This window comes from Gymnoscopelus microlampas, assembly GCF_963454915.1.
Source record: "Gymnoscopelus microlampas genome assembly, chromosome: 8".
NCBI classification, from domain to species: domain Eukaryota; kingdom Metazoa; phylum Chordata; class Actinopteri; order Myctophiformes; family Myctophidae; genus Gymnoscopelus; species Gymnoscopelus microlampas.
The window spans coordinates 41,431,004-41,446,003 of NC_139945.1; the positions used below are offsets into that span (position 1 = coordinate 41,431,004).

The 15,000-nt window shown below is 42.1% G+C and overlaps 1 protein-coding gene across 2 annotated transcripts in view; it reads right to left on the bottom strand.

Moving 5' to 3' along the window:
* cadm1b (cell adhesion molecule 1b) overlaps window positions 1–15,000 on the bottom strand; it is a 141,878-nt gene that overhangs the window by 46,229 nt on the left and 80,649 nt on the right. For both annotated transcript variants that reach the window (XM_084064480.1, XM_084064479.1), the window contains exons 2-3: window positions 7,964–7,984; window positions 2,576–2,722 (exon numbers count right to left, since the gene is read on the bottom strand). In XM_084064480.1, coding sequence (XP_083920606.1) covers window positions 2,576–2,722; window positions 7,964–7,984 — 168 coding nt within the window. The remainder of the gene's footprint in view (window positions 1–2,575; window positions 2,723–7,963; window positions 7,985–15,000) is intronic.

Below are 15,000 nucleotides of genomic sequence, written 5' to 3' on the forward strand. Positions count from 1 at the left end.
AGTCTTTCCTCAAAGGGCAATGACTGACACACTTTGAGAGTCAAGTCTCCTACTAGGAAATTCCTTCATTTCTAAAGATGACGAGTCTCAGAGGCAGTTTAATTACAGTACTTGCAGGCTGCTTGCGTAAGACTGGTGCGGTTACAAAGAAGAAACGCACAGTATCTACCCACAGGACGCCAAATCAAGGAAGTTCTGACACATAAAGTCTGACACACAAAGTCAAACGAGTTCAGAGGAAAGAGTGAAGAGTGAATACGTTATGATGGGTATCACCAGGGTTAACCACGTAAGCCTTATGTACCTCGTCACGCAATAAATACTGTGTTGTGAGCTTGTAGATGCGTTGACTTTAGCTATTTTTGAAATGTTTAATATTTTGGATGCCATGTGGTTAACACAAATTGTTAAATGTTGATATAATCAATCATAAAAATGCATGTATTTAATTCAGTCTGAACTGAAGCAGGGATAAATAAATACAATATGAATATCAATAATAATTAGGACCAGAGGGGGGATATCAAAAGTAGAAGCATGTACCCATCACCATACGTACAAAAAAATAAGAAAAATTATGAAAACAAGCAATTTAAGATACAGTATATACTTACTGTAGATCGAGTGCTGTAAATAATTATTTTTCATCATATATCATTATGTTATATAATCCATTATAGGGCCATCAAAGGCTCTCTAGTCTCTAGTCAGTAGTTAGTAGATAGAATTGCATGTAGCCTGTGTAGAATGGTCAATGAGAGAAACAGGACACGTTATGAATATGTAATTAATGTGTTGGGTTTGCTGACCGGTCCTATACAGTACAACCCTTGAATTTACATTGGATTGCAGCTACAAACATGCATGATTTGTAAAAGCTCCCCAGGCCTGAGTAAACATTGTTAAAGCATTATTTGTGTTATTCCCTTTATTACACATCAATGTAGAAAAAAACGACTGTTAATCATCCTTACAAGATGTCACTGGCCTCTACTTACTGTATGAATTCTTTGGTGTGTGTGTGGGTGTCTGTGTGTGTGAAATAAATTTGTTTTGTTTGACCAAGCAGAACCTGTACTGACACCGTGAAGCTGCATCATTTGTTCTGCAGTGTTTTGTATACTGTGTGTGTGTGTGTGTGTGTGTGTGTGTGTGTGTGTGTGTGTGTGTGTGTGTGTGTGTGCGTGTGCGTGCGCATGCGGGTGCACGAAGGTCCCTGTGATTGCTGATGTTCATGTAGTTCCTTGTGTGTGTGTGTGTGTGTGTGTGTGTGTGTGTGTGTGTGTCGCTACTGTTTACCTCCTGGTGTACAAAGAGCTGTCTCTGTGCAGAGAGGCCCCGTTGACAGGTAACAATGCAACTGGCAGGGGGGGGTCCCCACAGAGCAGCAGTCCTCCAGGAACTGATGCCCAGAATAGCATTACCATGGGGTTCACAAGGCCCTGTTGCAGAAGCACTGTTCTAACATCAACCACGGGCCAAGAAGACCTTAGCTGCCTATCACAAGTTGTAAAGTCAAAGTCAAAACTATTTTCATATGGACAAAGACATTTTTCTTGCATTGTTTTGACAATGGAATAACGTGGAAACTGAAATGTGTGCTAAAAGTACAGTACACTACTGTATGTCCAGGAGACCATGCAAAAAGAGAAAGAAGAGAACTAAATGTGTTGCACTGGTGGAGAGATGGTTGCTTGTGTAATAAGCTGATTCATTTTATGCTATAGATGAGTGGTTTTCAGAGGTATTTTGAGGGGCAGACTGAGGAGTGTGCAACTGGCACTGAAGCATGTACTGTACACTGTGAGCAACATTGTGGGCAACACTAAAACACACACATTACTTTCGGAAAACAAGCATGACAAAATGTGTACACAGGATCTCAATTGTGCTCTTTTCTGGAGAGAAAATGGAGCATATGGAGCCCAATTTTGGGCATTTCAACATATGTGAAGAGTTTTTTTTTTTGATAGTTCAAAACCTGTCACACCGTGTAGTGAGCTTGTGTAGATCGGCTATTTTTAAATAATTTCGAAGGTTTTTGTGATTAAGTGGTAAGTAACAACCATACCAAAACATCAAAATGTGTTTCTTCTTCACCTTGAATCTTGGCTCAGATCCCAGGAAAAAAAAGAGAAAAAAAGAAGAAGAAAAAACTGGAGAGGAAACGGAGCAAACTTCAGTTTAAAGTAGGAGAAGCCCATATGCTCATGCATAATCAATGTCTAATTTCCCTAATCTAAGAGATTATCGTAAAATCAAATAATGACAAGGACACAAAAGTATTCCCATTATGCTAGTGCTGCACATTATCTCATATTAATCTCCATCCAATCCGAGCTTAATGACATGTCTAAGTCAAGGACAGATGCTATGCTACGTTTGCAATCTGACCTAAAGCTATACAAGAGCCATCTGATACCGTTAGACGTGATGTCAATATCGTCATTCTTTCTTTCATATGGGGGAGCTGGAGACATGGCGGGTGGATTAGACAGTGATTACAGAACACAGTGACAGACGGGTGTGGTAGCGTCATCTTGTGAACATGTGTTACCAGGGCACAAGCACTTACGTCTAACGTCTTTGAAGTAGATGGTCTGTCTGTTGGGGTTGAGCAGCTGGATCACTGAGTCATCGTTGTTCTTCACTCGGCAGCTGATGGTGGCCATTTCTCCCTCGATCACCGACACGTTATCTGTCGCCAGGTTTTGACCGTCAACTTAACAACACAGACAAAGAATAGTTAAAAAAAAAAAACATGTAGCCTGCAGTAGATCATTTCATGCCTGATTTATATTTTGTAATATGACGGTGCAGTGCACAGAAAATAGCCGATGTACAAGCTCACAATGTGTTGCATCCAGGACGCATTGTGACCTTGTAGTTTGGCTATTTATACTCTTTTTGAAGATTTTGGAAATGATGCTGACAACAGGCATTAAACCTGGCACAGTTCAAAAGACTGAAATATTGACAAAGACTAAAACTAAGGACTTTTTCCTCAATAAATGTAGTTAGTTTTGTAAGCCTTGTTTCAATTTTTATTTTAGTTAACTAAAATGTTTTTAATTGTTTTGTTAGTTTTAGTTAACTATAATAACCTTGATGCACACACACAAATATAATATTCTGCTGAAACTTTCGTTCAGACATCACTTCTACAGACAATCTAAAATCTAGATTTACACCCATGGTCCCTGAACGTCTACAAAATGGGCCAAGATGACAAGTTTCCTTGTCTCCTGCTCACTGAAGTACACACTGCAGAACAGTGGCCTCTTACTGAACTCTGGGGGTAGGGGTGGGTGGACAACATAGACAAAGAAAAGTAAAAAAAAAAAAAAAAGTACATGTAGCCTACAGCAGATAATTTTATCATTATCATTTATCATTTCATCATACAACACTGCAGTACACAGAAAATAGCGATCTACAAACTCACAATGGATCACATCCAGCTTTTAGATCGGCTATTTCCGGTGCGCAACACCATTGTACGACGGAGCATAAATTAGGCATTCCACATGTCAGTCAAGTCTTGATAATTATGTCCTATACCTCCCTGCAAAAGAGACTTGCACCGTGCTAAACACTATGTGAACAGACCCTTTAGATTACAACATAAATAATAATATTAAATCTGTCTGTTTGCCATGTCTAATCCCTCTAATATAAGAGCCCTGTGCAGTGTTTGTCACTATTGATCTCCCCCAGCTCAGGAGTCGGCCCTGTGAGTCACAGCCAGATGGGCTGCAAGCTCCATTGCCCACAGAGGTAGGAAGAGAAGGCAAAGAATCTGCCGATAAGACAGGATGGTACGGAGAGAGAGAGAGAGAGAGAGAGAGAGAGAGAGAGAGAGAGAGAGAGAGAGAGAGAGAGAGAGAGAGAGAGAGAGAGAGAGAGAGAGAGAGAGAGAGAGAGAGAGAGAGAGAGAGAGAGAGAGAGAGAGAGAGAGAGAGAGAGAGACTGGATGCAGTTTGTGGTGGTTAAGCTTTATCAGAGCCCCCCATCTGAGGTTCCATGTGACCAATGTGTGCTCAGCGGGTTCTGTTGTGTGTCTCCAGGAGCCACGGTGCTGTCAGCCACGGAGCCAGACTCTGCACCTTGGCAGCGATGACACTGACAGCTCTCAGACCTCATCATTAGAACTCGCACTACACTACATCCCTCCGGTTTTCGCAGACAAAATGGTTTTGTTTCCCGCCTTCGTTCCAGGTGAAGAGTGTAAAAAGTCACCTTGACGCTATATTTATCCGGTTAAGGACAAAAAAAGAAGAAAAACTGAAAGAAAAAAAAATATGATGGAGGTTGGCGAAAGGCTTTTAAACACCTCAGATTCAAGCCAGCAGAAAAGCCGCCTTACCCCTTATGCCTTTTTTTTTTTTACTAAACTCCATTTTAAATAGTTCAATTAACCGATCTATAAGCTCACAACGTGTCGATGTAGATCGGCTATTTACTCTATTTTAAAATGTTTAAGTATAAAAAAATGCCTGAAGTTTAGGCGCCGCACAACAAGACAGGGCCAGACTCTTAGCCGTGGAAACACTATAAGCACATTTGCATGCCTGTGTTGTTAGACACCTGTCTGTTTTGACATTTACAACATGGTGGGGGGGGAACTGTTTTTTTTGTGATGGTGATAATTGGAATAGACAGCCAAACGAACATGTGACAAAAATGAGCTCTGTGAGCGAGGAAAGCAACAAGAAATTAACCTCCTGGGGAGGAAGGCTCCTCAGACCTGTCTAATGCAATGAACAATCCATTTCATTCCCCATAGCGGCCAGAGGCAGATATTGGTTCGTTGACACAAAGGGTGTAATGGGTGAAAACATGTGCGGAAACCACACACCAGGCCATTAGTGTCTAATGCTGTAAGCTTCAGTTTTCATTTCAAGGACGCAGTGGGCCATAGAGTAAAAAAAAAAAGATAAATATGTAAATTAGATGCATTGCTGAGTGATTAGCACCCAATCAAATTGATGTTCGTTTTAGTGCATGAAATGTACACAGAAGTGTGCAATGAAACCCAGTGTGCTGGAGCTCAACCAGCTATGCCATACTTGCACTCGAGCACCACAACAGAGGAGCCAAAAGCTCTGTGGAAATCTTTTGATGTCTGTGTTATGTCAGTGATGTTTAAAGCAACACATTTGGCACCGGCAGTCACACCAGCAACATACAGCAGCCTCAAAGAAGCAAGGTTATTCCACTACCAATCTGCTGGACCGAGAGATAGATAAATTATCCATAAGATTTAGCAGCCCCTAAAGCAGAGTTGGTCCCCCTCCAATGTCCCAGCATATAGGCTCATCTCCAATTCAAAACACACATAAATAACGTCATTGTGATTAGCAATCGCATCAAAGTGAAAACAGGCCACTTTGTGGGACATGGAGGGTTTTTTTCCCCGCAATTGGAGTAAACAGTTTCAATTGCCTTGGCATCCCGGTCATGATTGGGTGCAAATGAGGAGAGGCAGTCATTAATTCTGGGTGGTGGGAGGGTGGAGACGGGGAGCTGAGGTGTGAGCATGGCACAGATGACTGGCTGATAAATTCACACTCATTCCAGCAGCTGTCTGGGAGAGTAAAGTGCCTGTATCTTCTACACATGGCTGCCCTCCTGTTCCTGCATCACAACATACTGAAAGAAACATTACGAGACAAGTGCAGACCTTCAGAGGTCTGTCTTAGGAGATGTACAACCTTGTGTCTGACATGAGCCCCCCATCAGCTCTATTCAACATGCAAAACAGCCCCATCTCCAGCTAATTCTATCAAATGTTGACAAAACTGGTCTATAGGTCCACCATCCATAGGTTAGAATACGGGTATGTTTTAAGCCAAGTTCCTTCTCCCTTTGAACTTTTCCCCCTATTGTTTTCGCATCAAAAGACAAGAGACAGAAAAGGGCAGCAAAAAGAAGCCTCTGATCCCTCTCCCCTGAGTCACTGCTGTCTGCAGTAGCTTTGTCCTTTCAAGGAACAATAGCCGCACGACAAACATAGTGTTCGTTAACAAGGAAATGTCCCCTTTCCTCGCTCCCTGATGCTCCCTATTCACTGCTATATCAATCTCTTCCGCAGTGTGGTCGTCATGACACAATTCTGCACCAAAGATGTTCAGGAGTAAACAAAACAGGACAGGATCCAATGATGGCGTGGCTTCTCTGTAGATCTCTGACATCATATGTTGATGATGTCACTCGTTACGGTGGATCTGAGATTATGAATTTACAAAATGTGAAAAATATTCACACACAAGAATATACTGTACCGTATAAGTAAAAGCTATTCTGGGATTTACGCCCTTGGCCTATGGCAGTTTGCCCAAGAAATTTGGTTCTGATCGGTCCAGTGGTTTGTGAGATTACTCAAACACAGACAGGCCCTCTTCTAGATGGCTTGCCCCTAGATTCCATGCTTTAAAAATAATTTGTCTATGGGCATATAATTAGTGCTTCATTTTTTTCCAACTTTCCTCTGCTTTCACAAGTTTCAGAAGCCTCTAATTTGATTCCCTTTCGTCTCCAAAACACAAACTCTCTTGCAAGTTCCACATTCCATCTCATCTAATGATGCTCGCTCAACTCATATAGCATCAAACAAGAGCTCTCTAATAACGGCAGGGCTTCCCTGTGGATCTCTGATGTCATGTTGATGATCGGTGTGATGTGTGGAACTTCATATTTGGATTGAACTAATAATCTCAGTTATGCGATTATGAGTTCACAAAAGGTGAAGAATATTCACACTTACACAGTACACAGAAAACAAGATATGACTCAGTCATGTATACCAGCTAGCTTTCTTTTTTCTCTGTGTGTTTGTCTGTGTGCCGTGTATGCGCGGCTTGTTTTCATAGACCTGGTTCCTGATTTGTCTCGCAGAGTCTGGCAACACTGCTAGTGGCCCCATTTCGACTGAATGTTTCCTTTATCCTCATCTTGCGCTAATGCACGCAACTGTTTTGCCAGGTTGTATTTTTGTTGTTTCTCATAAGCGTGGATCCGTTGTCCGTCAACAACACAGCCGTCTGTGGGCTGACTCCCTGCGCCAGGCTCTCTCCCCACCCGGACCCCCGCTACTGGGTTAGGGTGTCTCCCAGATTAATATGTATTTGTCCACAGACCCCCCATCTATTTTGTGCCAGGAACCCCCCCCCCCCCCTGCGGGGGGGGACGGGCGGTATAAAGTCGCGTGCTCAAACATGTTCATGGACCTTTACTCAAGTACCGTACTTAAAGGCAGAGCAGAACGAGCAGAACGCACGCTACGCAGCTCGTATGCAGAGGTGTAAAGTAACTAAGCACATTTACTCAAGTACGTTTCTTAAATTTTGTCCTTTATATTACTCTGTGTCACGGTGATTTGAACCGACGGCAGGCGTGTGTAGTAGGCATAGAGGCGAGAGGCGTGTCTAGTACCATAGCTTGGGAGGACGAGTGTGTGTGTGTGTGTGTGTGTGTGTGTGTGTGTGTGTGTGTGTGTGTGTGTGTGTGTGTGTGTGTGTGTGTGTGTGTGTGTGTGCATGCGCGTGCATGCATGGGTGTGTGTCCTTTCGACTTTATCATGTGGCCAGAGGTGGTGGTATGTAGCCTATGTCCTTGATGTCATGGTGTGATGTTGGGTGGTAGTTGGTGTGAAATCGTCTGAGGACGACTCTCTTCTTTTCAGATATAATAAGGTCAGTGCAATGTCTTACACAGATACAGGACTGTAAAGTCCATAAGTAATAATTCCCATGTAATCCAATATGTATGTATGTACAATATGAGAGTAGACTGATATAGAACAACACAAGAAGAGACAGTACTTTGAACACTTCACCGTATCCTCACACAGTATGGTAACCTCATGTAAATATCAATCATGGATGAAGGACAGGCAGAGATAAACATTCAGTCAATGGAAACAGACAGAAACTGTATAATGTGAACAGCAAACAGACTGTACCTGTCATGGTTTCAGCAGCTCCTGTTGTGTTGCAGGCGAGGTGGAGAAGAGAAAGAGAAAAGACAGGTTGTAAGCAGACAGAATGAGCACATGCCCATAATCCAATGCTATTTTATTTTATGTTATAAGTGCATGCAATGTTCCAGTAATACTTAGAATGTTTTAACGTGTGTCAGCTTGATGAAAATACATTGGATGATCATTAAACTTATAATAATCCATTCTTCTACACATCTTCTTTTTTTTTTCAAGATCTACAACCTAACAATGTTTTTTTCGGTAACACTTTACTTAAAGGTTGGGTCTATAATGCATTATAATGCACTTATAATCTTCATAATAGTCGTTATAAATGATTATAAGTATGCCTAACAACTTATAACAAAGACATTTATAAATAACTAAATTATGGTAGTTATAATGTGCTGTTCCATTGAGCATAATAATGCATTATGACCAGCACTAATAAAACGTTATAAATGTTGTTATAAGTTGTTATGCATAATTATAAGCATTTATAATGAGTGTTATAATGCCTTATAAGCACATTATAATGCATTATAAACATGATTATAATGCATTATAGACCCGACCTTTAAGTAAAGTGTTACCGTTTTGTCTTCCGCAATTCTGCGCTGTCGATGCAACAGCATGGGGAACATCCAGGCTTTGTTTTTGCTCCTTGTCTCTGTTTGAGATTCCAGCCAGCCCTGTGCTAGAGGAGCCCCTGCCTGGAGACGCTCCCCAGGGACACAAATGCACGCTGGAGAGGAGAGCACCCGTTTGGAACAGTGCCCGTTCAGACCGGCATCTCACAGGGCATGGGAGACTGGCATGTTCCCTTGCAGCAGTGCTTGGGGCCTATCCACTGGGGAAGAGCCTCTATCATTCAGTGCCTACCATTCATGACCTCCCCCCCCCCCCCCCCCCCCAACTGCACATCCGTCTGCATTGTGATTCTCACAAACCAATTTTATCATGTTAGCAACTGACACAGACTTCCACTTTGTTACTTTTGTCTGGCTGTGAAAGACATACTGTAGGTATCAGTGTGATGCGAGTTGACCTACAGTATGTGGTAGCGAAGGGCTGTCTCAGTTGTCATTGTTAGCGTAATAAGAGTGCAGTGCATGGCACATGTCCTTGTTATGCTCCTTTGTGCATTCGCAATATGTCAGCAATCCCCCACAGGACAGAAATGATAAGTGACAACAAATCACACACGATGGAGAATAAATTCCAAACTATGTCCAGGCAGTATACACAGTACGTACCAACAAAGGCCACTGCATAAGAGGCACGCGATTCAATATAGTATTGTAGTTGAAAGATTGCTCCATGTTGCCACAACACAGAGAGATGGAATACTGTACCAGTTGTTGCCTCATAATGTGGAGACACACTCTCACAGTAACACTAACTAGAAAGGGGAACTTCACATAGCCAGGGCTGTGTAAGTCATGCGTTGCAGCCACCCGGACCCGAGGAAGCTGCGGGGGGGGAAATAGCGTTTCTATGACATCAGGTTTCTTTTCACCTTCGTGGCAGCCCCTATAGTCAGATGTGAAAGCATCAACATGTGATTCCAGTTTGGTGTTGATTGGATGTTGCGTTCATGATCTACAGTATAGTGTTTTTACAAATTAAATAGGCCAGCAGTTTCCGAGATTAGCTGTGCAAACGCAGGCAGACAGATAAGACAGACAGACAGAAAAAAGAACACACACACACACACACACACACACACACACACACACACACACACACACACACACACACACACACACACAGGTGAAAACAATGTTCACACCCAGCCTGGTGAATTAATGAGGATTTTGATTCGCTTAAAGCAGCTCCTGACGATACCAAACAATAACATTATGTGTGTTAAATTAACTCAGTGTGAGAGTAACATACAGTGATAAAGAAATACATCATTTTGGATGTACTGTAGGCCTGTTGTATCTGTTCTCATGTTGTTGCTTTTAGTAAATTAACTACATTTTGCTTTTGCAGAAAATTGCAGAACACACAATAGAATTATAGAATTGCTGGCGGCTTCTGACTCTGTGTGTAACAAGCTCGTCAACAGAGACAAGTATCTTAACAGAGAGACGGTGGTGACACCATCCCTAACCCCCCAGTATGATCCACTTTCGCCTGGTGGCCTCAGAGAGTGCTATAAATAGCACTGAGGTGGCGTGTCTGCTCTGCTCCCCTGCCACCCCCCCTGTACCTGCAGCACATTAGGCAGGAGTTATGAGGTGCCAGCTCGCCTGTGATTAGATGTCATGCCTGTCGCTCTGCTTAGACAGCATTGATAGACAGATTTCAGGGGAAATGCGTGTGATGCCATTCGCGCGAGTGCGGCCACTGCACCAATCTGTCAATCACGCAGGATAAGAGCAGGCAGACAAACCCGTCCTCCAAATAATGTCTGCCCTTGTCTCCTCGACTCCTATCCTTTTACTATACTCATGCCATCCACAGGCTCTGTAGAGTGAGCCAAATGATTCCCAGAAATGTAGAAGTGGAACGTTTCTGCTTTCTATACACAGTAATGTTGCATTTCATGTCAGAAATGCGTTTCTTTGCGAACACTTACACAGCAATGACTCTTGTGGTGCACAATAGACTGTATAAGGAATGAAGATCTAACTGTTTTACAAAGCTATTCAACAGTACAGCATTTGTTTAACCCATTGAATCTACACTAAGCTATTTTTCAGTCAATGAGCCAGAATACGACTGATGTCTGTGTAACAACAATGTCATAAAGCATCTCTCTGTGTCTCTCTCTCTCTCTCTCTCTCTCTCTGTCTGTCTATCTTTATCTCTCTCTCTCTCTCTCTCTCTCTCTCTCTCTCTCTCTCTCTCTCTCTCTCTCTCTCTATAGCTCGCTCTGTGTCTCTGTGTGTCTCTCTCTCGCTCTTTCTATTTACTGTACAGTACCTCTCTCTCTCTCTCTCTCTCTCTCAACTGCCAGGTAAAAGCGGCAGAGACAGACTAATGAGGTATCACTTCTTCTCAACACTGTTGTGATATATTTGAATTAATGCACTTCCTTTCAGGTAATACATCCGCCGCTTTTCGATACTCATGAAATGCAAACTGTTGCTCGTGTGTGACTGAGCTGGTGTGTGTGTGTGTGTGTGTGTGTGTGTGTGTGTGTGTGTGTGTGTGTGTGTGTGTGTGTGTGTACATGCATAGATATCTTTTCACATGTGTAGGTGGAGGGTGATAGGATGCTGTCTGCGACACGCTTTCATTATATTAAAAAAGATCGGTGGAAGGTCTCAGTATTTTCTTTAAGGAAATGTGACAGAAAAGTCACCTGGAGTGGACTGTGTGTGTCTGTCCGTCCGTCCACTAATTTGCTTTCTGTTCAGAAAATGATGTCCGCAGAATGCTAATTCTTGTTTCCCATAGAGCACCGAAAACGGTATGACCTCCATTATAATACTGAAAAATTACAATAGGATTGCACCATCCAACTATTGTTTTCTTCATTTTGATTCCGTTCAACACCCCTCTGCCTCTGTTATTCTCAGCCACCACAGTACAGCTCAATCCAGGTATCTGCACAGCAAGATCCTGAGAGTTCATTTATCTCTCGCAGAGAGCTCAAATTAACTATCAGAGTTAAATTAACACATTTTGCTGCGTACCTGCCTGTGAGATATCCATGAAAACACCTACTTAACACTACAGGGATTATTCATACTAATTCCTCCCCTGAGCAGATTGAGACGTGTTAATCAAATACGCTTAAAAGAGCTGCTAAACTATAAGTAAATGGGGGTTTTCTACGCATTCCCATTAATGTGGTTAATTGCTCTGTATTGATGAGATTTACTAAATCGAAATAGTCTTTGTCTGGCTGAAATCTTGAATGTCCAAAACTGTTACTTTTCAGGTAAAGAATAACCTGTGTTCCAATGGACCCAATGTATATTTATTATTTAGTCAAGCTCTTTTTAATACATTTTATTGGCTAAATATTTATGAAACCCATGGACAGACTTAACCACTTTCAACCTGGCGTCCCTTTTTTGGGCAAACTTACAAAACATGTCAAACATTTTGTTTGTACATGAGCTATTTTTGCGTGGCACTGTCATACAACGAAGTATAAAACAGGGCATTAATTTATGAAGAAATATAAAAAGTTGAAATATGGAAGCACTCGGCTTCTGCCCGACAGGCGACAGCGATAATATACTATGGATATCTTGGCTGATCTTTAATCTATTGTAAATGTCAAGTTGCTTTCATAGAGCCCAGGAGAACACAGTCAACATAGCTGTCACTATTGGACTCTCTCTAGGACATTTTGAAGGAAACGCCCGCGTTCCTTGACCAGCTCTCGAGTGAGCTGGCAAAAAGGCACTCCCCCATCACTATGCCTAAACTGCCAAAACTATACAAAACAAAATGACCTGGTTCAGAAATGTTTTAGTTCTCCTGCATGATGGATACAACATTGTTTTAACTCATTCACTGCCTTTCACTAAATAGCCCAAAAAGCCCTGACCAACAGGATTTTGCGATTTTCTATAATATTTTAACCAGGAAGTGAATGGACTAGTAAATCTTTGGATCGCGTTATCTCCTGGTTCTGTGTGAAAAAGGATTTGTTTAAAAAAATGTTTAAAGAGACGTCAAAAGACGTCATTGGGCTTACAAAAAACAGCCGTCAAAAGACGTTATTGGCAGGGAATGAGTTAATGATAGTAGAGTAGCATGCTTGCTCACGAGCACAGAGGCAAGTAATGACGGAATTACATTGTCTTTCTGAGCTAATTAATAGTTTGTTTTTATATATTGTACGTATATCATAAAATGTAATTAAATGTTCTTTTGGTTTCCTATTAACACACTGCCTACCTGAGTGATATCATTCACTGTAACTGAACTGTGGCTGGAGGGATGTGGTGCTTTCCAGACAAGATGCATACAGCAGTTTATTGATTGATAGAGAAAAACTATTTGGGGCGAACATGCTGCAAAAATAGCAGACCTACAGTACAAGCTCATAACACATCGCATTGAGACGTGTCGTGAGCTTGTAGATCTGCTATTTTAGGCAAAGAGATTTGGTGTCGAGGGAAAAAAGGAGTGGAACTTGTATATTGATGAGGAGTATTGTTCCCTCCTTAAATTTGAAATTTGAAAACAAAAAAGGGCACTTATCGACACTGAGGGCACGAGGACAGGGGCTCAAGCCCCCCTTGGGCCCTAACAGTGCATGTGCCTGGATCGAGGAACATATGGTAGGTAGCATGTCTTCTGCCACAGTATGTTGTTTGCAAATTATACCTACTGTATAATAGCAGAGGATGAACGACAGGTGCAGGTTATATGAACAAATCTCAGCTTCATTCAAATCTGTGAACATCTCGCATTTAGCGTAAAATCTTTACATTTACACTCATCTCTCAGGACAAAAATGCCTTTAAAAATACCCACACTAAAAAAGAATGAATAAATGTTGTACAAGTTATCAGGGTACAGATAGCACTTTGCAGTTCTGTAATATGCACAGTCATGCTCCACTACAGTATATAATGGTAACGCATGCTGAGGATAGCAGATACAGTAAAATCTCACAAGTTTGTGGACTTGCAGATTGGCTATTTTTGACATGCGACACTGCCACACAAGAGGCAGTGTCGACTTTGTAGACTTTGTATGCAGAAAAAAGAATATGTCAAAAAATGTTAATGAACACATGCTTCTCGTGACCTCTTACACTCCGACACTACACTATCCCCGAAATTGCATACCGTCAGATGTGTCTGCGACAGTGCGTTATTTTTTCAACCAAACCAAGTTCGATTCATGCAAAAAACTGAAAAGATGACATCGGACTCTGTGTGCAAGGGCCTTAAGTGTGCAAAGAAACACTAATATTGTCGGAATAATGTCTCTCGTCTCACTACACAGCAGGCTGCTTTTCCACACAGCTGCACATATCTGAGACAGATGACAGATGCAACACTACTGTGTTGAACCTCTCACAGATGGAAGGAATAAATAAAATATGGATCAGATACAGGTCAGGTAATTTGACGTAATGACATAAATTAGCTTTATGTTTTATGTAGTGTAGAGCAGCATGTTTTAAGTCATTATAACAGCCTCCGTCGGAAGTATTACTATTAATGCACCAAAGTCATACACATTTCCAGTGGCTTCCCCAGGAATTACATTTAGGGCAGGCGAGATCTTTTTTTTGCACCCCCACTATTACCCCCCAAAAATAAATTTCAACTCAATCGAAAATTGGCGATCGCGGACAGTTGTCATTTTCATGTTTTGGCCATTATCTCTGGAACGGAAGGTCCAATCTGCTCAGTTCAAAGCTTGTTGGATGCGCGACTTTGGGGACATTAAGCACACAATGACACATTTTCAGGTTATTTGGGTTTTCTAGGGGAGGCGAGATCTTAGTTGGGCAGGCGACCGCCTGCCCTGTCTCTACAGTGGGTACGCCACTGCACATTTCCAGGAATGGCAATAACTTAAATGGCCTAATATTAATCTCATACCAGTGAGTCATGTTGCTAGCTAGCAAGACTTTCCTTTCTAGCTGTGGGCAAGATCATCCACTGTGTTCAGTTAGCAGGATGGTTGTCTGAGCGTGGATTTAATGCAACAACGGCAGTGTGCAACAAACCCACACAGAGCTGCATAAAACAGATCTTGGGGAAAGCTTAACCTCTGACTGTGCAACATGTCACATCTTATTCAGACTGCCTCTTCCAATGACTCTGTCTCCTTCGTTTTTACTCCTGAGAGACATCATCCATGGCCAAGCCTCTTTTGAGCCCAGCCTCGGGTGGAAAGAAAGGCATGACAGGTGCATATGTGGTACCGCACAGCAGGAGTATCGAGAGGTCTGAATCATCTACTGTACTCACAGCTCGGCCCACATCGTAATATGCAGAGCTTTTCAAATCAGAGTGAGTGAGTGTGTCGTTAATCTCGCAAACCACAGGATTGATCATAGCATCACATTTCTTGTACATGCAAAT